This window comes from Pongo pygmaeus, chromosome 7 (genome assembly GCF_028885625.2).
Source record: "Pongo pygmaeus isolate AG05252 chromosome 7, NHGRI_mPonPyg2-v2.0_pri, whole genome shotgun sequence".
Classification (NCBI taxonomy): domain Eukaryota; kingdom Metazoa; phylum Chordata; class Mammalia; order Primates; family Hominidae; genus Pongo; species Pongo pygmaeus.
The window spans coordinates 41,891,104-41,917,078 of NC_072380.2; the positions used below are offsets into that span (position 1 = coordinate 41,891,104).

Genomic DNA, 25,975 nt, shown 5'->3' on the forward strand with positions numbered 1-25,975 from the left:
TTCCCTTCCAGAAGCTGAGTTGAAAGCATTGCCCCAAAGCAGTGATTCTCTTTTCTTTTTTCTTCTTTTTTTTGAGACGGCGTCTCGCTCTGTCGCCAGGCTGGAGTGCAGTGGCGCGATCTCGGCTCACTGCAAGCTCCGCCTCCCGGGTTCACGCCATTCTCCTGCCTCAGCCTCCCAAGTAGCTGGGACTACAGGCGCCCGCCACCACGCCCAGCTAATTTTTTGTAGTTTTAGTAGAGACGGGGTTTCACCATGTTAGCCAGGTTGGTCTCAATCTCCTGACCTCGTGATCCTCCCACCTTGGCCTCCCAAAGTTCTGGGATTACAGGCGTGAGCCACCGCGCCCGGCCCCAAAGCAGTGATTCTCAAACCTCACCCGCGTCAGGGTCACCGGGAGGGCCTGGGTCTGGTGAAATACCCCCAGTTTCTGATTCGGTGGGCCAGGGTGGGGCCTCAGAATCTGCATTTTCGCGGATTCCCAGGAGATGCTTCTGCTGGTCGTCCGATCCCAGGCTTCAAGAACCACTACCCACTTTGTGAGGCCGAGGTGGGAGGATTGCTTGGATCCTTGAGTTCGAGACCAGCCTGGCCATCACAGGGAGAACCCCTCCCCACCCCCAACCCCGCCACAATTCTATTTAAAAAAAAAAAAAAATTAAAAAATAGCTGGGCGTGGTGGCGCTGGCCTGTGGTCCCAGCTACGCCGGAGGCTGAGGTGGGAGGATCGCTTGAGCCCAGGAGGCGGAGGTTGCAGTGAGCTGTGATGGTGCCACTGCACTCCAGCCTAGGCACCAGAACGAGACCCTGTCTCAAGAAAGATAAAAAGGAATATACTGGAGATTCTGAAGGCAATGACCATAGTGACCACAGCTGAAACCCCGCAAAGACGGAGGAACCCAAAGAGCCACGAGAGCTGTGGGTGGAGGCGGCCCAGGAGGCTGCAGCGGCCTGCTTACAACAGCACACTTCTGGGTGGGACCCCTCGGGGCCGACACGGCCGCTCCCCTTGGCCGCGGTGGCGGGCGCCCCCTCCCGACGCTCCTGGGTAGTGCAACCCGGACCGCACAGCGGAGCGGCCGGCCCAGGTGGGCGGGGCCAACTCGGACCAGCCTCCCGCCTCCTCAAGTCCTTGGGTTGCTGAGACTGCGGGCCGCCACGAAGACAGTCCCCGCCCGTCGGGTGGGCGGGCCCAAGGAGACCGCCCCGCTCTTCCCTCCGCGCCTTGATCGGTCAGCGTCCCCCGTGCGCGATGACGTCGTGCCTGGGCGGAAAGTTTGCGAGAGTAGCGCGGGAGGTGAGAAGTTGGAGGGTAGGGTTCGTCCCGGCAAGGCCTTGAGCAGTTTGTTCCGCTGTCTTCCCGCTTCCTGGTGCCCCGACTGCGTCCCCACGAACTCCCCCGTCCTTACCGCCGGCTGCTGTGGAGTGCCTCGCTGTCTCCCAGGTCCCCGAGTGAGCGTCGAATGGGACTTCTGTGGCGAGGGCAGGCCTGTGTGGGTGGCACTGAGAGGGAGGAGAGGAGGGGGATGTTCGCAGTTTCCCTGCGATCCCAGGGACTTTCCTCGTCCCCGCCATCCACCTCCTTAGGCCTTTGGGGTCGCCGACTGGTCTAATGTCGCCGGGCCTTGTGGCTCTGGGAAATTAGCATTGATTAATCTTCCTAACAATTTTTGTTTTTATAGAGACAGGATCTCCCTATGTTGCCCAGGCTGGTCTCGAACTCCTGGGCTCAAGGTATCTTCCTGCCTCGGCTTCCCAAAGTGCTGGGATTACAGGCGTGAGCCCGGCCAGCTCCTAATAATGTTAAGTGCTTGCTAGGAGTCAAGCGCTGTGCTGAGCACAGGGGCTTCCCAGGTCATTGCGTCCCCAGTGCTTAGTGCCAGGCACTGAGCAGAGGCGCGATTCGTATTTGAACTAAAACGAACCCCGTCCCTGAGGACCAAGACCTCTACTGGGAAGTCAAAGAAATGAATAGTGATTGTATGGTGTGATGGGTGCTCAGCTCTTGGTGGACAGTAGTAAAGGGGAGGCTTGTTTGAGAAACGGATACCTGACCTAAGCCTTGGAGGAAGAGGCAGACACTGGAAAACTAGAGTCCCTGCGTTCTCTCACCACTTGCTAATGGACCTCTACAACCCTAGGAAACCTCAATAAACCTTTCCCTTCTCCAGATAGATGTCTATTCTTGCAAATAACTAGAAAACGCATTGCAGAGTATTGGTTCTTTCCCTCTCATTAGGTTCCTGGTTTCAGAGAAGATGACCGAAGAACTGGATTTCCTGGGACAGGACTCTGATGGCGGTAGTGAGGAAGTGGTCCTAACTCCTGCAGAGCTCATTGAAAGGTTGGAGCAGGTAAGCATCCCAGATCGAATCCCTTTGCTCCAGTTAGCCTTTTTATTTAGTTCAACTGTGAATATCAGGGATCACAAAATGAGGAAATGGAATTCGGGGCTTATTTCAGGAGAACAGGGACTGGATCTTACCATCTACATGGAAACGGGAAGCAGGAAGGACATCCTCTGTTAGAGACCTCATATCAAACACAGCATCCCCAAGTGGGGTCAGTAAGGCACAGCTTTGGGCACATTCAGTGAACAGTTCACAGAGCAAGGATCCACGTGATATTTTCAGGGACTGTAGAGGTCCCTGAACTTCTTTACCTTAGTCCCTTGAACATCTGCTGTTTCCCTGGAGAATGCCTGTTTAGCAAGAAAATGCTGAAATGCCTGTGAGGGAAAACTGGTCATATTTTTCCTTTTTCTCACATGTTTTTTCTTGAGTCATCTGCTCTCCATATGTCCACTGCTTATCTAAAATCCTTTCTGAAATATTTCTCCTGTAAGTTATAATAGCTATGACTTATTGTATATTTCCCATGTGCCAGTAACTGTGTTCTTTACACTTATATCTCATGATGCTCTGGTAACAGGAGTTCAGACTATCTGGATTTAAATCTGTTTGTGACACTCCTCTGTTATGTGATCTTAAGCAAGTTAGGGAGTTTGTCTCAAGCTGTTGCTTGACTATAAAATTGAGACAATAGGGCCGGGCACAGTGGCTCAAGCCTGTAATCCCAGCACTTTGGGAGGCTGAGGTGGGCAGATCGCCTGAGGTCCAGGAGTTCGAGACCAGCCTTACCAACACGATGAAACCCCATCTCTACTAAAAAACAAAAATTAGCCGGGTGTGGTGGCACATGCCTGTAATCCCAGCTACTCGGGAGGCTGAGGCTGGAGAATCACCTGAACCTGGGAGGCAGAGGTTGTGGTGAGCCAAGATCCCACCCACCATTGCACTCCAGCCTGGGCAACAAGAGTGAAACTCCGTCTCAAAAAAATAATAAAATAAAATTGAGATGATAATAGTGTCTATGTCCTGGAGTTTTTGATTAAATGTGGTAATTGCGTAAAGCGCTCAGCATGCTGACACGTGATAAGCACTCACTAGATGTGAGCTGTTCATAGTAAGTATCCTTATCCTCTTGCTCTAACTGCCCCATCCAGAGCTCTCTCATGTTTGTTACTTTAGTATTCTTCATTCTTCCCTGCCATACATGATATCACGAATGACAAAACCAAACTAAAATAATTTTTAAATTATACCTTATATGATAATCCTTACTATTTAGCAGTGATTCTTAATCTGTTTTTATATCACAGACCTTTTTGAGAAACTGGTAGAAACTGTGGTCTTTCATCCCAGAATAACGCACGCATGTACCCATGCAGAATTTTGCATATGACTTCCAGGGGATCAGAGATCCCCTGAAATCCACCCACAGACCTAGTTTGTGGAACAGCATTAAGAATTCCTGGTTCATTAGGAAAGGGTTCATTAAACAAAAATCAAAAGGCACATAGCATAAAAGAAAGAAGGGATACGTTCCTGGAGTGCAGTGGTGTGATTTGGTTCACTGCAGCCTCTGCCTCCCAGGTTCAAGCGATTCTCCTGCATCAGCCTCCTGAGTAGCTGGGTCTACAGGTGTGCACCACCACGCCTGGCTAATTTTTGTATTTTTAGTAGAGATGGGGTTTCACCATATTGGATTTCACTATGTTGGCCAGGCTGGTCTGGAACTCCTGATCTTGTGATCTGCCTGCCTTAGCCTCCCAAAATGCTGGGATTACAGGCATGAGCCACTGTGCCCAGCCTGTTTGTACTTCTGGATTAGAGTGAAAAGACAGGCCACCAGGCTGGGAGAAGATATTTGCAAAATATTAATATGTAGCTGACACAAGATGATTATCCACAGTACATAAACAGCTCTTTCAGACTTCCCAATACAGACTGATACCTCAGAGAAGAAGAAAACAGGATGACCAATAAGCATATGAAAAAGATGTTCAACCTTTTTAGTAATCAGGAAAATGAAAATTAAAATCATGAGATATCATTTCATATCTATCAGATTGGAAGAACTGAAAAACGTGAGCAATATAAAGTATGGCAAGAATGTAGAGCAGCTGAGCGCAGTGGCTCATGCCTGTAGTTCTAGCAACTCAGGAAGCCCAAGTGGGAGGTTCATTTGAGCCCAGGAGTTTGAGACCAGCCTGAGGATCATAGCGAGATCTTATCCCAAAAAGAAAAAATTAAGAATATAGGGCAGGCCGGGTGCGCTGGCTCACACCTGTAATCCCAGCACTTTGGGAGACCGAGGCGGGCGGATCACCTGAAGTCAGGAGTTCAAGACCATCCTGGCCAACATGGCAAAACCCCGTCTCTACTAAAAATACAAAAATTAGCCAGGCATGTTGGCACGCCTGTAATCCCAGCTACTCGGGAGGTTGAGGCAGGAGAATCTCTTAAACCCAGGAGGTGGAGATTGCAGAGAGCTGAGATCATGCCACGGCACTCCAGCCTGGGCAACAGAGCAAGACTCCTTCTCAAAAAAAAAAAAAAAAAAAGTAGAGCAATTTGCACACTTATATACTGCCGTGGGATATAAATAGGTATAATTGCTTTGGAAAATAATTTGTTATTGTCTAGTAAAGATGAAGGTGCACATACCTGCGGCCCAGTAATTCCACCCCCAGGTACATACCTAGTGAAAACTTCTGCATGTACTCTAGGAGACATCCACAGTATGTTCACACATTGCTTGCAATAGTTAAAAATGAAAATAACCTAGATAACCATAAACAAATAGCATTGAGAAAATATACCACGTACAGTGGGAATAAAACAGCAGTGAAAATGAGTAAAATAACTCCTGAAACAGCATGAATAACAGGAACATAATGTAGAATAATAACAACCATAAAATATGAGCTGCCAAAGAAACACTTTATGTAAAGTTCAAACTTGCAAAATTATTGTTCAAGGCAGAGCCACCACCCTTGGGTTATGTGGCACACTGCTATGCCACAGATGCCTCCGTGTGCACCCCTGCACCTTCTAGGACAGCCGGAGCCCCCAGGCTGGTTACTTTTTCAAGTGAGCATCATCGGGGTCCTTGAAAGGCAGCTAGAGGATGGGGCGGCGGGGGGTCTGACAGCACAGCTTCGGCTTGCCGGTGGGTAAGCTACAGTAACATCTCATGCCTGATGCTCTAGTGCAATGCCCTGAGCGCAGCCAAGGAAGTGACCCGCCACCTGCACGGCTGCCACAGCCAGATCCTGTCTCTTATGCTGTGTGGCACAGCCAAAGAGACAGCCTGACAGGGCCGCTGATGAGAATGCTCCAGGAGCATATATAGGATACCCTTTAATGCCTGTAAAAAGTGATTTAAAAGTTGTTACCTGTAGTGCAGATTTGCTCATTTTAGTGATTGTTTTAGTTTGCTAGGGCCGCAGAGCGAAGTCCCAAAGACTGGGTGGCTTAAATAGAAATTTATTTTCTTAATTCTAGAGGCTGAGGTCATAGTTGGCTTCTTCCTAGGCCTCTGCCTTGGGCTTGTAGGTGACCATATTCTCCCTGTGTCCTTGCGTGGTCTTCCCTCTCGTGTGTGTCTGTGTTAAAATTACCTTTTATCAGGACACTAGTCTTACTGGATTAGGGGCCATCCTAATGACCTCATTTTAACTTAATCACTTCTTTAAAGACCCCCATCTCCAAATACAGTCACGGTCTGAGGTCGTAGAAGTTAGGTAGATTTTTGAGGGGGGACACGCTTCAGCCCGCAGCAATAACGAACAGATTGGCATTTAGAATTTTGATCAGGGGCCAGGCACAGTGGTTCAAGCCTGTAATCCCAACACTTCTGGAGGCTAATGCAGGGGGATGTCTTGAGGCCAGGAGTTCGAAGACCACCGTAGGCAACATGGTAAAACCCCATCTTTATTAAAAAAATTCAAAAATTAGCCAGGCTTTGTGGTATGTACCTTTAGTCCCAGCTACTCTGGAGGCTGAGGCAGGAGGATCACTTAAGCCTTGGAGGTCAAGAATGCAGTGAGCCAGTATCGTGCCATTGTGTGACCAGAAACCAGATGTAGCCATTTCAAACATAAAACCTGATTTAAAAAAAAAAAAAAAAAAAGGATTGGATTTAGATACAAGTTTCTCAGTAACAATTTTGGAAAGATTTATATGAAAGTTTTATACTAATATAAACTTCCACCTAATGTTTTATACTTTGTTGTCATAATTTCATAATGTAAATGAAGTGGTCCCCAATGCTACCCCAGTGTACCAGACAAGCACTATCATTTTCTTTGAATATCCTGTCACGAACAGGTTGAGAGGTATTCTATAGAGATATGAACAAATGTAGTGAGACCATAAAGAAAATTCAACACGAAATTCAAGCTAATGATTACCGCTGAGGAGGGAGGGACACACAGGGCCTTTTTTTTTTTTTTTTTTTTTTTTGAGGTGGAGTCTTGCCCTGTTGCCCTGGCTGGAGGGTAGTGGCGCAATCTCAGCTCACTGCAACCTCTGCCTCCCGGGTTCAAGCAATTCTCCTGCCTCAGCCTCCCAAGTAGCTGGGACTACAGGCATGCCACGCCTGGCTAATTTTTTGTATTTTTAGTACAGATGGGGTTTCACCATGTTAGCCAGGATGGTTTGATCTCCTGACCTCGTGATCCCCCTGCCTCGGCCTCCCAAAGTGCTGGGATTGCAGGCGTGAGCCACCGTGCCCGGCTTGTTCTTGTAGTTTTAAAAATTATTCAGTATCTGGCTGGGCTCAGTGGCTCACACCTGTAACCCCAGCACTTTGGGAGGCCAAGGCAGGTGGATCACTTGAGGTCAGGAGTTCAAGACCAGCCTGACCAACACGGTGAAACCCTGTCTCTAATAAAAATACAAAAATTAGCTGGGCATAGTGGCACATGCCTGTAATTCCAGCTACTCGGAAGGCTGAGGCAGGAGAATCGCTTGAACCCGAGAGGCAGAGGCTGCAGAGAGCTGGGATCATGCCTCTGCTCTCCCGCCTGGGCAGCAGAGTGAGACTGTGCCTCAAAAATAAATAAATAAAAATTATTCAATATTTAATAAAAATCAATCAAAAAGAAATACTGCTCCTAAGAAGCCCTCCAGAAAATATGATGTTTTCCCATGCATTATGCAGGGTTTTTTTGTTGGTTTGTCTTAGTCTGCAGGACTGTTACAGATGCTCAGGCTCTGCACAAATGCTTATGACAGTAGCCATACCCAGCATTTGGTAATGTGTCTTGACAGTGATCATGGGGAGAAACAGACACTCAAGGACATCAGAAAAAAATAAGTTGAGCCTGGTCAGCATATAATTCTGAGCTGTGCTAAAACTACATTTCCTGTAATTGAAAGATAAGTGTAGCTTTCCTCAGTCACTTAGGGATATTTCAGTTCTCTAAGCCTTGGAAGTCTCTAAAATGAACCAAACAGCTGGGCCTGAGTCATAAATTAGAGCTTTAACCTCTGGCTCCAAAACTCCATAATAGATGAGCGCCTGTTTCTATTATGATCCTGTATACTTTGGGGCCATTAGTAAATTACTCAATCTGTATTTTTTCAATCAGATGAGGATAACTATATCCATTTTCTCTGAGATACGATGATGATGAATGAAAAATATTTGTGAAGTGCTCTGAGCTTCAGGAATGAAGAGCTGTGTGGATTGATGGGTTGTTGCTTTCTCTCTAAATAGACATGGGGTGGCGCTGCCTGGGTGAAAGGAGCTGGTGGAGTAACAGTGTGCCCCGGCTGCCTGGCAAAGGCACTGTTTGAACACCAGGTGGTGTCACTCTCAGCACCAAGCGTCATACTAACTGAAGTAAGCAAGGGTTTGTATGAGTGTCAGTTGAATAGAAGGTTGTGAACACAGCCTCCCAACTAAAACAAGACACGAGAAAGCAATCGCTGAACGTAGTTTGTCTTCAAAACACCTTCAGTGTTTCCATTTGGTGGGTAGACAGTTTTCTCGCCTGCGCCATCCCTGGTTTTCACTGGACTTGGGCTGACTCACAGGGTTGTTTAGCGCTGTAGTGGGTGATGCTTGCTTTTTCTGGCATTTGTCTTTTAGGCCTGGATGAATGAAAAGTTTGCCCCTGAGCTGCTGGAGAGCAAGCCTGAGATTGTAGAATGTGTCATGGAACAGCTGGAGCACATGGTAAGAGTCGCTTGTCTCGGGTTGACAAAGGAGGAAGGTAAAAGCATTTGGTCAGCACACTGAGAGCTTGTGGTCTGATAGCAAATCTGTTTTGTTTGGCTCAACTCACAGTCCAGTTCTTTAAAAAAACATTGAATTAGTTATCTATGTTTATCAATCTTGAGAGTTCCTGTAAATATCTGGATATTGGCTTCCCATGAAAAGTCGAAAATCCTGCATTTCTGCATGAGAACAGTTGACCAGAGCAGTCCCATGAGAGCTGTCCATCCATGTACTCCCTGCTCCCTACAGCCCCTGACTACCCACCCTTCTCTTGTAGCCTCCCCACCTGGCCCCTGCAAACATTTGAGTTTGTGGTCCCTGGCCTAGATGATCTGAGCGTAAATCATTGTCAGCTTCAGAGAAGCTGTAAAATGTGGATATTTCACAGTTGCTCAGCTGGTGTTTTAATACTGGTTTTTAGACCCGATGGAAGTTTCTTCTGTGTGCTGTATTATCTCCCTTACAATCGGATTGGAGTTCTTCTGGAACCCTCTGGCTGAACAGATTCTATTCAAATGGTCATTTTCTAAAAGTAAATGACTATTGTTTATACTTTATACAATGATAAAATGAAAACTCACATGATATTTTTGTTTCCCTTGGACCGAAACATAGTCTGGGTCCTCAACGTTGCCAGTGATGATAGTTGAACATCATGTTTTTTATAAACCTTAGTTTCTCATTTAATAGGAAGAAAATCTCAGGAGAGCCAAAAGGGAGGACCTGAAGGTCAGCATCCACCAAATGGAGATGGAGAGGATCCGCTATGTCCTCAGCAGCTACTTGCGGTGTCGCCTCATGAAGGTTTGACGTGGAGATACCTGGAGGGATTGAGACAGCGCAGTCTGTAATGTAGACTGAATGTCCTGGGGAGAACTTGGGCTGGGGCCCAGGAGGGTCCAGGACCTGAAGATGCTGCTAAGAGCCCAATATCCGTGTAGCTAAAGTGTAAGGAGGGTGAGAGATTGCTCCGCGGAAGCACAGAGGAACGTGTGTTGCCCACTGCGGGGACACCGCACACATTTTTAGTCTGTTCACCTGCCGAGTGAGTGGTGCCCCCTTGCGTTACAGCATGGCGGTGCTGAAGGGAGAGTTGCTGGCATTGGTCAATAGGGAATGCTGACTAGAGGAGAAATTGTTTCCAAAATTTTGTCTGTCAGATGGCCAACGTCAGTGTCAAATGAACCAGGATGACTTACATTCACCTACAGCTTTGTGGCTATCTAACTTGCAAAAATGAAATTGCAGGCCAGGCGTGGTGGCTCACACCTGTAATCCCAGCACTTTGGGAGTCTAGGCAGGTGGATCACCTGAGGTCAGGAGTTTGAGACCAGCCTGACCAACAAGGTGAAACCCCATCTCTACTAAAAATAAAAAAATTGCCAGGCGTGGTGGCAGGTGCCTGTAGTCCCAGCTACTTGGGAGGCTGAGACAGGAGAATTGCTTGAACCCAGGAGGTGGAGGTTGCAGTGAGCCGAGATCGTGCCACTGCACTCCAGCCTGGGCGACAAAGCGAGACTCCGCCTCAAAAAAAAAAAGAAAAGAAATTGTAAAACATTCCTATTTTATAACTCTGAGAAATTCTTACTTCCTTGACATTTCTTTTCATTTGGTTCTATGTGTCTCTTTAGTTATTACAAATAAAATAAATTATCTCTTCTACATGAGAATGCTTCAGCTATCTGAAGACTGCCCACAGTCTCCTCGAAGTCTTCTCTCAGGCACACATTTTAGCCATTTGAACCATTTACTCTCCTGGTCTCTTCTCTAAAAGGGTTCTTGTTTGTCTCTATCCTTCTTAAGTTACAGTATCTTAAACTAAACACAGTATCCCAGTTGTAGTTTGACCAAGTTTGTGAAAAACAGAATGATCATTTCTCTTATTCTGGTTATTAAGCTGGTAGTAATGCCAACCACATCACATTAGCATATTTATCACATTAGCATATTGACAGGTACGCTCCCTGAGCTCATTCTTCACTCACGTGGACGCTAACCCCTTTTAAGATGATAATTACCCCATCCAGTCACTGTCCTCTACTTGTATGGCTTAGGTTTTGGCTCCTTAAGTGTCGGGCTTGATACTTATCTCTCTTAAGCTTTATCTTATTAAACTGGGCCATTTCCCTTGTCTCTGGATCCTGATCTTGTCACCTAATGTATTAGCTGTCTCTTAATACTTTATGTCACCAGCCCCCTCGTTTTTTTATTTGTTTGGTTATGGTTTTTTTTTGACGGAGTCTCACTCTGTTGCTCAGGCTGGAGTGCAGTGGCGCGATCTCAGCTCACTGCAACCTTCGCCCCCGGGTTGAAGTGATTCTGTTCCCTCAGCCTTCCAAGTAGCTGGGATTACATGCCCCTGCCACCATGCCCAGCTGATTTTTAGAGGACACAGGGTTTCACCATGTTGGCCAGGCTGATCTCAAACTCCTGACCTCAGGTGATCAACAGCCACCTCGGCCTCCCAAAGTGCTGGGATTACAGACATGAGCTACTGTGCCTGGCCCACATAAGGTTTTTGATGACATGCTTAACCAAAGCTGGTGATGACCAGCTGGGTGCAGTGGCTCACGCCTGTAATCCCAGCACTTTGGGAGGCCAAGGCAGGTGGATCACCTGAGGTCAGGAGTTTGAGACCAGCCTGGACAACATGGTGAAACCCCATCTCTACTAAAAATACAAAAATCATTTGGATGTGGTGGTGGGTGCCTGTAATCCCAGCTACTTGGGGGGCTGAGGCCGGAGAATCACTTGAACCCGAGAGTTGGAGGTTGCAGTGAGTTGAGATTGCACCACTGCATTCCAGCCTGGACAACACAATGAGACTCCATCTCAAAAAAAAAAAAAAAACCTTATGTGATTATTAATTGGACTGTGGCGAGGGTCTTTCACCAAAGACTGCCCTACAGTTTGACATCTACCCACTGAGTCAGCATTCTTTGTTCAGCCACTTAGGAGTCTCCCAATCCAAGCTGTCCCCCAGCTCCAGGTCCATAGCTTGCCTGCAAGGGTGTCTCAGAGACGTTGTCCTGTGTCTTATGATGTGCCTCTCCACCCACCCTATCCCACCTCCGGGCCACATGTCCTTCCTCGGGAGGGTTGTGTAAACCCTGTTTATGTTAACCACATCCTTCTCTTTGACTTTTGCCGATGTTTTCATGAAGATTTTGCTTTATCCTCACAGATAGAGAAGTTTTTCCCTCATGTCCTTGAGAAGGAGAAAACACGTCCTGAGGGGGAGCCTTCCAGCCTCTCGCCGGAAGAGTTGGCCTTTGCCAGAGAGTGAGTGAGTGAGCCGTTGGCGTGGGGCACCTGGCTGGTTCAGCATGAGGCCTGTCCTAGAGGCCTGCGTGCTGCTGCCTGCTAACCTTGGACGTCCATCAGCTGTGCACACCACAGTGATTTGAATCCGTGTCTTTCAGGTTCATGGCGAACACAGAGTCCTATCTGAAAAATGTCGCCTTGAAGCACATGCCCCCTAACTTACAGAAGGTGGACCTCTTTCGGGCAGGTAAACAGGACATTCTCCCTGCAGGTGGCCCACCCATCCTCAGGTGTTCCAGGGTAGGATCCTTTCTTCACTGTTTTTACCCAAATACGAAAAAATAAGTATGTAGATAAACAGAAAGAGGAAGGGTTCTAGCTAAAAACCAAAAAAATCACGGAAAGCAGATCCAATGGTAGGCATTTGAGCATTGCTTCCTTGGTCCCTGGGGTGGGCTGAGCCCCATGACTGCACTGGTGCTTGTAGACTCAGGCATGGAGCCGCGTTCACCTTTAGTAGCCATCTGCTGAGCCTCTGCGAGGTGCTGGCAGCCCCGAGTACCAGCGCTGCAGAGCCTACACCAACATTGCCCCTGCTGAGAGGGGCTGGCGGTCTTTTCATCACAGGTCCCAGAATGCACAGGGCCCATCTAGCTGGAGGGGAGGGCTGAAACGAGGCTAGGTAGACCTCCAGTGAGTCACTGTGGCCTCAGAAGAGGGAGCAGGTTGGAGGGTGTGGAGAGAGGAGGGAGGGGAGCCAGGGAAGGGGAGCTTGGCCAGAGCCCCTCCTCGGGCCTCTTCACACCGGCCCCTGAGGGCTGCTGAGCAAGGAAAGGGAGGTATAGGCAGAGCCCTCAACGTCGGATCAACCCAGCGGGGGCCCCTGGCTTACAGGATAAAGCCCATATTCCTCAGTGTTTCACAGTGTACCAGATCCAAGCAAGACCTCCTCAGGCAAAATTGCCACATCAAATCAAACGAGCTCCAGTACACCCGAGCCCTGGAAATTCATCTCTGCCCAGCCTGTGCTAGGGCTGGGGGCCACACGGCCACCCCTGCGGTGGTGGAACAGGGTCTTAGTCCCTTTGGGCTGCTCACAGTTATGGAGGCTGGGAAGTCCAGGATCCAGGCGCCCACAGATTCAGTGTCTGCCAAGAGCCTGTTCCTCATAGATGGCGCCTTCCATATGTCCTCACAGAGAAGGGAAGGGGCAAGGGGCAAGCAGACTCTCAGGCTACTTTTATAAGATCACTAATCCTAGTCTCTGTGTGTCCTAGTCCCCTCCCTCCCCCCCACTTTTTTTTTTGTTTGTTTGTTTTTTGCTTTTTATTTTTTGAGACAAGGTCTTGCTCAGTTGCCCCAGCTGGAGTACATTGATGCTGTCATAGCTCACTGCAGCCTTGAACTCCTGGGCTCAAGCGATCTTCCCACCTCAGCTTCCCAAGTAGCTGGAACTACAGGCATGTGCCACCATGCTTGGCTATTATTTTTAAAAATTTTTTGTAGAGACAGAATCTTGCTATGTTGCATAGGCTGGTCTCAAACTCCTGGCCTCAATTGATCCTCCAGCCTCAGCCTCTCAAAATGCTGAGATCACAGGCATGAGCCACTGTGCCTGGCCTATTCTCTTCTTATAAGACACCAGTCAGATTGGATTAGGGCCCACACTACTGGCCTCACTTTCACTTAATTGCCTCTTTAAAAGCCCTGTTTCCAAATACAATCCCACGCTGAAGTACTGGGGGTTAGGGCTTCAGCGTATGAATTTTGCAGGGACACAGTGTAGCCCATAACACCAGGAGCAAGTCAGACCCATACCAGACTTGTGGAACCCTGAATTGGTCATTTTGCTGAGGCTGCCTGAGGAAGACAAAAGGCCCAATCCATGTCCAGTTTCCTCCCTTGTCAGCCACTCTGTCTGCATCTTAGAAGAGTAGGAATGGGCTGGGCTCCTCTCTCAACCCTGAGTGTGCCATACCATTCTTCCCAGCAGCTTTTACTTTGTTGACTTTGTTGGCCGAGCATTTCCTAATCACATTGTTGTTTTCCTGGCAGTTCCCAAACCAGATCTAGATTCTTACGTGTTTCTGAGAGTGAGAGAACGACAAGAAAACATACTGGTAGAACCAGACACAGATGAGCAGAGGTGAGTGGCGTGCATCTTTCACAGTGGGCACGTTCCTCCCGATGGAGGGCCAGCCGAGCTCTGCAGGCAAATGTGTTTCCCTTTTTTTCAGGGACTACGTGATTGACCTGGAGAAGGGCTCACAGCACTTGATCCGATACAAAACCATTGCACCTCTGGTTGCATCTGGAGCTGTCCAGCTAATTTAAAACTAGGCATAAACAGCCAGATGTGGGGGCTCACGCCTGTAATCCCAGCACTTTGGGAGGCCAAGGCGGGCGGATCATGAGGTCAGGAGTTTGAGACCAACCGGACCAACATGGTGAAACCCCATCTTTACTAAAAATACAAAATAATTAGCCGGGTGCGGTGGTGTGCACCTGTAATCCCAGCTACTCAGGAGGCTGGGGCAGGGGAATCGCTTGAACCTGGGAGCAGGAGGTTGCAGTGAGCTGAGGTCGTGCCATTGCACTCCAGCCTGGGTGGCAGCAAGACTTTGTCTCAAAAAACAAAACAACAACAACAACAAAAAACTAGGCATAAACTCATGAGGTCAGGAGATCAAGACCATCCTGGCTAACACGGTGAAACCCCATCTCTACTAAAAATATAAAAAATTAGCCAGGCATGGTGGCGGGCCCAGCTACTCAGGAGGCTGAGGCAGGAGAATGGCGTGAACCCGGGAGCTGGAGCTTGCAGTGAGCCAAGATCGTGCCATTGCACTCTAGCCTGGGCGACAGAGCGAGACTCCATTTCCAAAAAAAAAAAAAAAACACCACACACACTAGGCGTAAACAAGAATGAAGACCTGGAACCCTAGAGAAAATACTAGAAACCCTTCATATCACGTTGTGCCTGAGGACAATAATAAAGTAGTTCACTAGGCATCAGACATTCCTCAGCAGTGCTGTGGGTCACGGGCGTGAAGAGGAGCTCGAGGCAGGATTGCTTGCGTTGCTGCATGTCCTATCTGCTGTTTTAGCCCGTGTCAGTAGATGGGGCCATTGTACTGTTTGTTCTGCACACTTGGAGCAGCAGAGGCTCTCAGCACGCCTTTTCCTTTTGTAGTATTTTCTGAGCTAAGGAAAGCCAAGCAGAAGTAGTTTATAAGAAGGCATCACTGCCTGTGATCGGGGCTGCATTTAGCCCTGACCTGATAATGGTAGGAGAGTTCATTTAGCCTTTCTGCTGGGAAGATTGTAAATAGATTAAAGAAAACAGCTGTGGCCTTCTCCCGTCATACATCATTAGACTGTGTAAACTAACATTTTAGAACCTCTGATATTGGGCTTAAAACCAATTTCTGTCATGCTTAACTGAAAAGCACCTCTAAACCAATAAACCATTATTAAATTTCCATTCTGCGGCAGAAGGCACCTCTGGACAGCTCCCGGCTTGTAGTCTAATGAAGTATGTGCTCCCTGCTGTTAACCTGCAGCCCTCCCCAACTCTCTAGCAGCTTTGCCAAGTCAGCCTCCGGGCCATCTGGCTGTCCTTGGCCAAGGCACTGTTAACAGAGTGACGTTAACCATCTTGTATTGTGACCTGTGGCCGCTTTTCTGGTTTAAGTTCTTCACATTTTCAAGAGGAATGGGAGAAATTAATGTGCGTGCAGAGTCTCAGTGATGCCGGAAGGAAGGATGTATAGGCAGTGAATGAATGATCTTTACTTGAAATGCTATAAAAAGCAACCTGCATTCCAGTCTTTTCTTCCTGGATGAAGTTGGCAGATTTCCATTTGCAGGGTATGGGCTGCGAGAGTAATCAGGGTAACATTGCTGTCATTTCCAAGAGAAATCAGTAGGGGAAAGCAAGGGAGGTCTTTTTTTTTTTTCTTTTTTCTTTTTCGAGATGGAGTTTCCCTCTTGTTGCCCAGGCTGGAGTGGCAGTGGTGTGAACACGGCTCACTGCAGCCTCCACCTCCTGGGTTCAAGAGATTCTCCTGCCCCAGCCTCCCGAGTAGCTGGTATTATAGGTGCGCACCACCACACCCGACTAATTTTTTGTATTTTTAGCAGAGATGGGGTTTCACGATGTTGGCCAAGCTGGTCTCGAGCTCCTGACCCCAGGTGATCCACCCACCTCGGCCTCCCAAAGTGCTGGAATTATAGGCGTGAGCCACTGCGCACAGCCTGGGGAGGTTTTATTTCTTGACAAAGCTATTTGATACTCGTGCAGTCCCTGGAGGGTCTCATTGGAGAGACAACATTTAGGCTGAGACTGATTAACAGGAGGCAGCTGCAGTGCAGAGGTCAAAAGGGAGGGTGTTCCAGGCAGAGAAAACAGCCCTGAGGCAGAAACAAGCTCTGCTTGAGGTCAGCCTGGCTAGAAAGCCCAACTCAAAATAGAAAGTAGTACATGATAAGGTCTGAGGCAGGCTGGACCCAGATCTTACAGGACCTTGTTAATAAGGATCCCATTTGGTCCCCCACAGTCCTGAGAAGTGGGCAGGGCTGTGGCAAACAGCAGGTATTTAGTGGTAAGCCTGAGATCAGAACCCAAGTCTGCATTTCCTGGTCACGTTCTCCCTGTAGTGCTAAGCCCAGAGACCTGAGCCGTTACCTAGAACAGTGCTTCCTAAGCCTTAATGTGCATACCCATTGCCTGGAGCTCGCCTTAAGATGTAGGTTCTGCCTGAAGCCCAAGTTCATTTAGTATGTCATGGTTAATTCAGAGTAAAATCAAGAGTTAGTACCTGATTTATACTTGTTATATAAAGAAAGAGACATCTTAACTTCACTGTATGATCATTTTGTCACTTTTCAAAAGCACTTAATTCCCGTTCAATTGAAAATGTTTCAAGAACAAACCTATTTGGTCATTTTATTGACATTGCACATTTGTATATGAATAAATTTTTGCAAATTAAAAAAAAAAAAAGATGTAGGTTCTGAAACAGGGTGAGGTCCAGGATCCTGCCTTTCTAAGGAGCTCCCACATTGTGCAGTTGCTGCTGGCCCGGGGACCACATTGAGTGACGGCTCTATGTCCTCATGCTTCCAGCTGCTGCCCTGTACATGTCCGACTGCACGGAGCACTTTACATCCTCTAAAGCCACAGTAAATTGCTCCATTTCCTAAGTTACCTCTTCAAGAGAAGACTGGTTTTGATATGTCATTTTTAAATAAAGGAGAAGTTGAATTTCAAAACCAAGTGGAACAGGAAATGATGTGACTTGGTTGACATTGATTTTAACATTTGGTTCATGGTGAGTGTTTTGCTTTATTGTTAAAAACTCACCGCTAAAAGCATGACAGAACATTTTATCAAATGATGGCATCATCCTTTACCGTAAGTTTGCCCCTCGCAAGACAGCTCTTCCTGGAGACATGCTTGCAGGCCCCTATGTGGGTTTTCCCACCGCAGTCATCATCCGTCATCTGTGACCTTGCTGCGTTTACTCCATGCTCACACCCCAGCAGCTCACCTGGCTTTGGCATCGCCCTCAGAGGCATCAAACTTCCCCTGCTGCGATGTACAAGAGTTAGCCAGGAAGCTTGCAGAGTGCTTTGGTTTTGTTTTTGTTTTTTTGAGATGTCGCTCTGGCTGGAGTGCAGTGGTACAATCTCAGCTCACTGCAACCTCCGCCTCCTGGGTTCAAGCGTTTCTCCTGCCTCAGCCTCCCAAGTAGCTGGGATTACAGGTGCACACCATGACACCCAGCTAATTTTTGTATTTTTAGTAGAGATAGGGTTTCACCATGTTGGCCAGCCTGGTTTTGAACTCCTGACCTCAAATGATCTGCCTGCCTTGGCCTCCCAAAGTGCTGGGATTACAGGTGTGAGCCACCATGCCCAGCTGCAGAGTGCATTTTTAAGCAAACACATCGTATGTCAATTCTTCATATAGTGTTCTTTAAGTAATTTATCTTGGGAAGCCAAATATCCCATTTAGAATTCTATAAGAACTGATTTTTCAAATGTGTCTAATCAACTAGCTATGAAAGCCCTCTCATTATATTGTCCAAAAAACCTTTGTTTTTTAAAAAAGCAAAATCAGTATTCTGTACTTATTTAACAGATTTGGTTTCAAATAGCTTGGCTATTTCCGAAAAATCGGATATTCATTCTATGGCTAAGAAACAACTACTAGGTGTATTCAAAGAGATGTACCGGCCCAGGCTTGGTGGCTTACACCTGTAATCCCAGCAACTTTGGGAGGCCAAGGTGGAAGGATCGCTTGAGCCCAGGAGTTCCAAACCAGCCTGGGCAACATAGTGAGACTCTGTCTCTACAGAGAATAAAACAATTAGCCTGGCATGTTGATGTGCATCTGTAGTCCCAGCTGTTTGAGAGGCTGAGATAGGAGGATTGCTTGAGCCCAAGAGGTTGAGGCTGCAGTGAGCTATGATTGCACCACTGCAATCCAGTCTGAGTGACAGAGCAAGACTCTATCTCAAATATATGTGTGTATACATACATATATATATATATATATATGAGATTCTTTTTTTTTTCTTTTTTTCTTTTTTTTTTTGAGATGGAGTCTTACTCTGTCACCCAGGCTGGAGTGCAGTGGCACGATCTCAGCTCACTGCAACCTCCGTCTCCCGGGTTCAAGTGATTCTCCTGCCTCAGCCTCCCAAGTAGCTGGGACTACAGGTGCGTGCCACCATGCCCGGCTAATTTTTTGTATTTTTAGTAGAGACGGGGTTTCACCGTGTTAGCCAAGATGGTCTTGATCTCCTGACCTCGTGATCTGCCCACCTTGGACTCCCAAGTGCTGGGATTACAGGTGTGAACCACCACGCCTGGCCGTATATATAGGATATTCTGCAGGCAATGAGAATATTTAATTTACCAAATTTACTATGCATGAAGCTCTTTTGGTTTTTGTTTTTGAGACAGAGTCTTGCTCTGTTGCCCAGCCTGGAGCGCAATGTCACAATCTTGGCTCACTGCAATCTCCACCTTCCGTGTTCAAGCAATTCTCCTGCCTCAGCTTCCTGAGTAGCTGGGATTAAAGGCACCTGCCACCACATCCAGCTAATTTTTTTTTTTTTTTTCCAGGAGATATGGGGTTTCACCATGCTGGCCAGGCTGGTCTCGAACTCCCGACCTCAGGTGATCCGCCCGCCTCAGCCTCCCAAAGTGCTGGGATTACAGGTGTGAGCTACCGTGCCTGGCCACATCAAGCTGTTTTTAAAGTAGATTAACTTGTAAATCTCCACAACATACCTATGCAAGGAAAAATTTGAGATTTTGGAATAGGCAAAACATTACTGGCTATCCTTTCAATGTAATGCTTGATCCCTGTGTGCTGTGTGCCCATGTCTTTAAATTTTACAACTCTGTAGAGGTACAAGTTGATTTATAGAAAACATAATGATGTGAATATTTCCTGTCTTGCTATGCAAATGATTCCTGCCCATGGCAATATAAGTGAATTTTGTCCTGTTGAGAATAAGTCAAACCCCCATTTGATTGGATGTTTTTTGTTTTGTTTTAATTTCGGTGGGACATAGTCTCGCCCTGTTTCCCAGGCTGGAGTGCAGTGGCAATCTCAGCTCACTGCAACCTTTGCCTCCCGGGTTCTAGTGATTCTCCTGCCTCAGCCTCCCCAATAGCTGGGACTACAGGCATGTGCCACCACACCTGGCTAATTTTTGTATTTTTAGTGGAGACGGGGGTTCGCCATGTTAGCCAGGCTAGTCTCGAATTCCTGGCCTGAAGTGATCCACCTGCCTTGGCTCCCAAAGTGCTGGGATTACAGGCATGAGCCATGGCATCTGGTGAGCTTTGATACCAGACTCCTTTGCTGAAGGCCACATCACTTCTAAGTAGAGATGTGATCAAACCCCAGTGAGGCCAGGGCACCTGAGTCCATCCTTTTCTTCTTACTGTAATCTTTCTTTCCACAAAAGAAAAGAAGATCCAAAAATGTTTTCAGCAACAATAGCTTCCTGGAATAAGTTCTCATATTCGAAAAAGACTCATTTGAGGGAATAACCACTACCATTCACATTGCTTTAGAGGAGGTGGCATTTTTCTCAACATAGCTTTCTGTTTTAACCAGGTCCTATTCTACGTAACACAATGCTGACAAATTCTGCCTAGCTTGTTAAGACAAAGAAAACCACTCGAAGTAAAGTCAGCACACAATTACCTAGGTCTTGCTTCTTGTCCAGTTCTATTAGTTTCTATGGAAATAAAAATAAAAGTAAATGACTATTTTTGCCTCTAAGGAATTTACAATTAATCCTGAGAAGATGTCTTAAGTGTAAACCTAAAAGTATGGGATTCTTTGGCTCAAAAAAAAATGTTCCTAACGGCCAGGCCTAGGGTTAAGAGGAAGTTATTTTCTTGGGTCCAGAGATTTGCATATGAATGTTTTAAGCCTCTTAAAGTGACTTAAAACAACTTAGGACCCAAAGTTGTTGCCAGCTCAAATGTAAATGTTTTTAAACTTCAAATTGCTGCTTCTGTTATCACTGAACCTATAATTTTCCTTAAACAGAATTCTGACCATTTCATTGCCTCTTAAAAAGCTTCAGTGGGCCGGGCACAGTGGCTCACAGCTGTAATCTCAGCACTTTGGAAGGCAGAGGCGGAGGATTACCTGAAGTCAGGAGTTCAAGACCAGCCTGGCCAATATGGTAAAACCCCATCTCTACTAAAAATACGAAAATTAGCTGGGCATGGTGTCAGGTGACTGTAATCCCAGCTACTTGGGAGGCTGAGGCAGGAGAATCACTTGAACCCGGGAGGCGGAGGTTTCAGTGAGCCGAGATCTCGCCATTGCACTCCAGCCTGGGCAAAAAGAGCGAAACTCCCTCTGAAAAAAAAAAGCTTCATTGGTTACTCATTGCCTACAGAAAAGGAAACAGTAAAGGAGATTAATATTTATCTGTGTCTTGGACAATAGGCAAATTGCTTTCCACGAATTATCTTATTTAATCCTCATAACGACCCTATGAGATAAGCGCCAGCTCACCACGGTACCCCAGCTTCCTGGTCAAATTGTCGTCTTTCCCTAAATAGTTTATGATCTTTTTTTTAATACCTACAGTTTTACTATTTTATCTTTATTAAAATCCCACCAAATTCTTTGGGGAATTAAGTAAGGTGTGCAAGTTTTCATATAAGAAACACTGGAGTGATTTGGGCACACACAGCTTTCTGGTCGGCCTGCAATCTCACTTCCAGAATAGGTCATGAAAATAATAGTGAGAAATGGCCTCTCCCACACCCAGCTTCACGTGTTAAAGCGTGTGCTGTCCACTCCCACTTCTGTTTGCAGACATTGCTGCCCTCAACCTCCGGACGAGTGATTTGGTCCTCAATCCAGGTGAGACTGTAGCAGGCCTGCTTTGTTTGTGTAGAAGATCATCAACTTTGCCATCTTCTGGCATCTGAAGTTTTCTGATCTCCAGTCAACAACATAACATGTGTACCCCTTTGGGTCCTCTTTAGAGAGCTCATGGGTAGGCTGCTGCCCACACTCTTGTCAACAGTTTAACAACTAACACGAGAGAGCCGAAGGGCTGTTACTTCAGTCCATTTCTCTTGGTTCTCCAACTTTTTTTTTTGAGACAGAGTCTCGCTCTGTCGCCCAGGCTAGGGTGCAGTGGCATGATCTTGGCTCATGGCAACATCTGCCTCCCGGAGTCGGGGCGATTCTCCTGACTCAGCCTCCAGAGTAGCTGGGACTACAGGCGCACACCACAACGCCCAGCTAATTTTTGTATTTTTTGTAGATATGGATGGGGTCTCACCATGATGCCCACACTGATCTCGAACTCCTGAGCTCAGGCAATCCACCCACCTTAGCCTCCCAAAGTGCTAGGATTATAGGCATGAGCCACCACTCCCAGCCATCCAACTTTTACTTCTGTATCAAACTGGATCCCATAAGTCAGTATTTCTGGATGAATGTATTAGTTCTTTGCTTTTAGCAAAGAGACAGCCATGTGAAAAACATTTCCATGTTTTCTGAAAATTAGAACTGAAGGCATTATCTATTACATATCCATTGTTTCTATATAAGAATCCCTGTAATAGATTTTTCTCAGAATTTAGTGCAAGTAAAAGTTTATATCTTCAAACTTTATGGTTCATTTTATCAGACAAATGAGTCCTATCTGTTCCCCTTCCCAGCCTTCCTACCAGGAACTCAGAGCCACTTTGTATGCCCCCACCTCCCTCTCAGCTTCCTTGTGTCTTTCCTTAAATAGTTTCCGATCTCCTTATGATACCTACAGTTTCAATCTTCTATTTTGCCTTAATTTTAAAAGCTACCCCAAATTTGGGGAAGAATTACATAAAAGATATGTAAGTAAATACTAGTAACTTGGATATATATTAGTAGTAGCCTGAAGTTCCCACTTTTTAAAACATGTATGGGAATGAGTGATTTATAAGCCATTTGACAGCATATGAATTCCTAAGTAGGAAAATTCATAAGCAAAAGTGGTAATGAAGGCAGGAGGTGTAGTGTCCTCTCACTCCAGCACTTGTTTAAAAAGAGTGGCCAGGTCAGGTAAGTGACCCAGTAACAACAGCAGGTGCCAGGTATAACTCAATTCTCTTTAGTCAACAAACAGGTAGGCTGGCTGGGTGCGGTGCCTCACGCCTGTAATCCCAGCACTTTGAGAGGCCGAGGCAGGCAGATCACTTGAGGTCAGGAGTTCGAGACCAGCCTGACCAACATGGTGAAACCCCATCTCTACTAAAAATACAAAAAAAAATTAGCTGGGCATGGTGGCGGGTGCCTGTAATTCCAGCTTCTCGGGAGGCTGAGGCAGGAGAATTGCTTGAACTCAGGAGATGAAGGTTGCAGGTGAGCCGAGATCATGCCACTGCACTCCAGCCTGGATGACAGAGTGAGACTGCATCTCAAAAAAAAAAAAAAGGTGGGGTTAGACATTGTGGTATGTGCTGCACATTCAGAGAAGAAAGCCCCTGTCTTAAAGCAGCTTACAGTCTAGAGAGGGAGACCAACAAAAACCAACTCACAGCATACTATGCTTGTATAAAGGTAGGAATGGGCAGGGCACAGTGGCACACTTCTGTAATCCCAGCACTTTGGGGGGCCAAGGTAGAAAGATTGTTTCAGCCCAGGAGTTCTAGACCAGCCTAGGCAACACAGCAAAACCTCATCTCTACCAAAAATACTAAAGCCAGGTGTGGTGGCATGTGCCTGTAGTCCCAGCTACTCAGGAGGCTGGGGTGGGAGGATGGTTTGTTTGAGCCCAACAGGAGGACATTGCAGTGAGCCAAGATGACACTATTGCACTCCAACCTAGGCAACAGAGCTAGACCATGCCTCAAAAAAAAAAAGAAAAATAGAAAAAAAATGAATGAACGGGGCATTATGAAAAAACACAGGAAGAACTCAAAAGACTGGAAGAGTCCTGAAATCTTCCCAGAAGAGGTGGTACCCAAGCCAAGACTTGAAACACTGGAGAGCTGAGCCAGGCTGAGGAGGGAAGAGAGGATGGCTGCTGGAGGCAGAAAGGTCATGTGCAAAGGCACAGAAGCCACAGGGTGGATTCAGTACTCTGGAAACTCCCAGGAGTTGGGCATGGCAGGTGCATCAGACAAGATTCGGGGATGGGAGGAGAGGCAGTTTCCCGTCTTGGAGGAGTTTTATAGGAGTCTCATGGGAGACAGGTTTTCAGACAAAAGTCTTCAGGAGTCTGATTTGTCATGCTAAAATGTAAATATGAATTTTGCATGAAAACATTTAGAAGCCTCTGAAAGACTTTAATATTTGATATAATCAGTTTTTTTGTTTGTTTGTTTTTTGTGGGGGGGACAGAGTTTTGCTCTTGTTCCCCAGGCTGAAGTGCAGTGTCACAATCTTGGCTCACTGCAACCTCCGCCTCCCAGATTCAAGTGATTCTCCTGCCTCAGCCTCCCGAGTAGCTGGGATTACAGGCATGCACCACCACGCGCGGCTAAGTTTTGTAGTTTTAGTAGAGATGGGATTTCACCATTTTGGTGAGGCTGGTCTCAAACTCCTGACCTCAGGTGATCTGCCTGCCTCAGCCTCCCAAATGGCATGAGCCATTGCACCCACCTGATAGAATCCGTTTTACATTTTTATTTTATGTATTTATTATTTATTATTATTATTACTTTTTTTTTTTTTTTTTGAGGCAGTCTTGCTCTGTCACCCAGGCTGGAGTGCAGTGGCACAATCTTGACTCACTGCAACCTCCGCCTCCCAGGTTCAAGCAATTCTCATGCCTCAGCCTCTGGAGTAGCTGGAACTATAGGCACGTGCCACCACACCCAGCTAATTTTTGTATTTTAGCAGAGACGGGGTTTGTCTATGTTGGCCGGGCTGGTCTCGAATTCCTGACCTCAAGTGATCCGCCTGCCTTGGCTTCCCAAAGTGCTGGGATTACAGGCATGAGCCAGCACACCCAGCCCAGTTTTACGTTTTTAGAAATCCAATGCACAGAGAAATCCTTCTGGTGACTGTGGAGAATGGAGGTCACACTGGAGGGTTAGGAGCCAGGGCTGTGCGGGCAAATCCAAGCCAGAAGGAATGAGGGCCTTGTAGTACATGCAGGAAGAGGTAACCTGGCAGTGTACAGAGCTTTCTGCTGCTGTAGTGGTGGACTAGGCCATATGGATCATTTTTAGTGAAGACAAACACTGGGTGAAACATAAAAAGCATTTTTCTAAAGCCATCAAGGAGCTAACAAGCTAGTGAGGAATTGTTGCACCAAGATCTAGAAGACCACAGTCAAAAGAGGTCAATACAGGCCAGGCGTGGTGGCTCACGTGTGTAATCCCAGCACTTGGGAGGCCGAGGCAGGTGGATCACAAGGTCAGGAGATTGAGACCATCCTGGCAAACACTGTGAAACCCTGTCTCTACTAAAACTACAAAAAATTAGCCGGGTGTGATGGCAGGCTCCTGTAGTTCCAGCTACTCAGGAGGCTGAGGCAGGAGAATGGCATGAACCCAAGGGGTGGAGCTTGCAGTGAGCCAAGATCACGCCACTGCACTCCAGCCTGGGCAACAAAGCGAGACTCCGTCTCAAAAAAAAAAAAAAAAAAAAAAGGGGGGTCAATACAGCATTTGCCCAGGCCAAGTTGTAGCTGAGAGACAGCAGTGCTTCCAACAGCCTCAAGCAGCGCTTTTACATCTGGGTTTCATGGACCGTGCAATTCAGAAGATTCATGAACTTGGCTAAGAAAAAAATTGCACTAACCTCTAAATGAAGCTTAGATTTCCCTTCTATTATGAATCTAGGCAACAAGCCACAGTAATATATGTGTGTGTGTGTGTGTACATTTTTTGAGACGGAGTGTCGCTGTGTTACCCAGGCTGGAGTGCAGTGGTGTGATCTCAGCTCACTGCAACCATTGGCCAGGCTGGTCTCAAACTCCTGACCTCAGTGATCTGCCTGTCTTGGCCTCCCAAAGTGCTGGAGTTACAGGTGTGAGCCACTGCGCCTAGCCAAGCCACAGTAATATTATCAGTACTTGTGACTTTGTCACCAACAGAAATCAGATATCTTCCTACCACATTTACAGTTGTTGCAGATGTCTCAAAACGTCATTTACATTCCTATTTTAAAATTTCAGTCATCATTAGACCTGCTGCCAGAACATGTTATGTAATGCATTAATAAAGAAGCACATGTACTACTGTTATTGCAAATTTGTTTTTTAATGTTTTGATCACTGTATTTCAACATAATAGATTTCCTTTGACATTACATGTTTTATTTATGCATTAAAAAATATTGTTCTCACTTTGGGAGGTCAAGGTGGGAGGTTCACTTGAGCCCAGGAGTTCGAGAGTAGCCTAGGCAACATAGACCCCATCTCTACAAAAACTACAAAAGTTAGCTTGGCGTGATGGCACACACCTGTAGTCCCAGCTACTCAAGAGACTAAATTGGGAGGATCACTTGAGGCCAGGAGGTTGAGGCTGCAGTGAGCCGTGATCATGCCTGGGTGACAGAATGAGACCCTGTCTCCAAATAAACACACACACACATACACACACACACTGATACACACCTACATATGTACATATAAAATGTATATAATGT

The 25,975-nt window shown here is 46.7% G+C and overlaps 1 protein-coding gene across 5 annotated transcripts; it reads left to right on the top strand.

Moving 5' to 3' along the window:
• The first annotated feature begins 1,232 nt into the window (after positions 1 to 1,232).
• Positions 1,233 to 25,571, top strand: GINS4 (GINS complex subunit 4). 5 transcript variants are annotated; one of them, XR_010127181.1, is made up of 9 exons: positions 1,251 to 1,452; positions 2,240 to 2,354; positions 8,443 to 8,529; positions 9,262 to 9,375; positions 11,756 to 11,853; positions 11,994 to 12,082; positions 13,891 to 13,981; positions 18,970 to 20,555; positions 21,200 to 25,571. XR_010127181.1 is itself a non-coding variant. In XM_054499710.2 (8 exons), exons 2-8 carry the CDS (start codon positions 2,259 to 2,261, stop codon positions 14,167 to 14,169), a joined length of 672 nt encoding a protein of 223 aa, XP_054355685.1. In that variant the 5' UTR covers positions 1,233 to 1,452; positions 2,240 to 2,258; the 3' UTR covers positions 14,170 to 18,884. The 5 variants fall into 5 exon arrangements, 4 of the variants coding, with proteins under 4 accessions (XP_054355685.1, XP_063524784.1, XP_063524783.1 ...); XM_054499710.2 differs by lacking the exons at positions 18,970 to 20,555; positions 21,200 to 25,571 and adding an exon at positions 14,073 to 18,884 and having other exon boundaries at positions 1,233 to 1,452; XM_063668714.1 differs by lacking the exon at positions 18,970 to 20,555 and having other exon boundaries at positions 1,241 to 1,444.
• Positions 25,572 to 25,975: the final 404 nt, after the last annotated feature.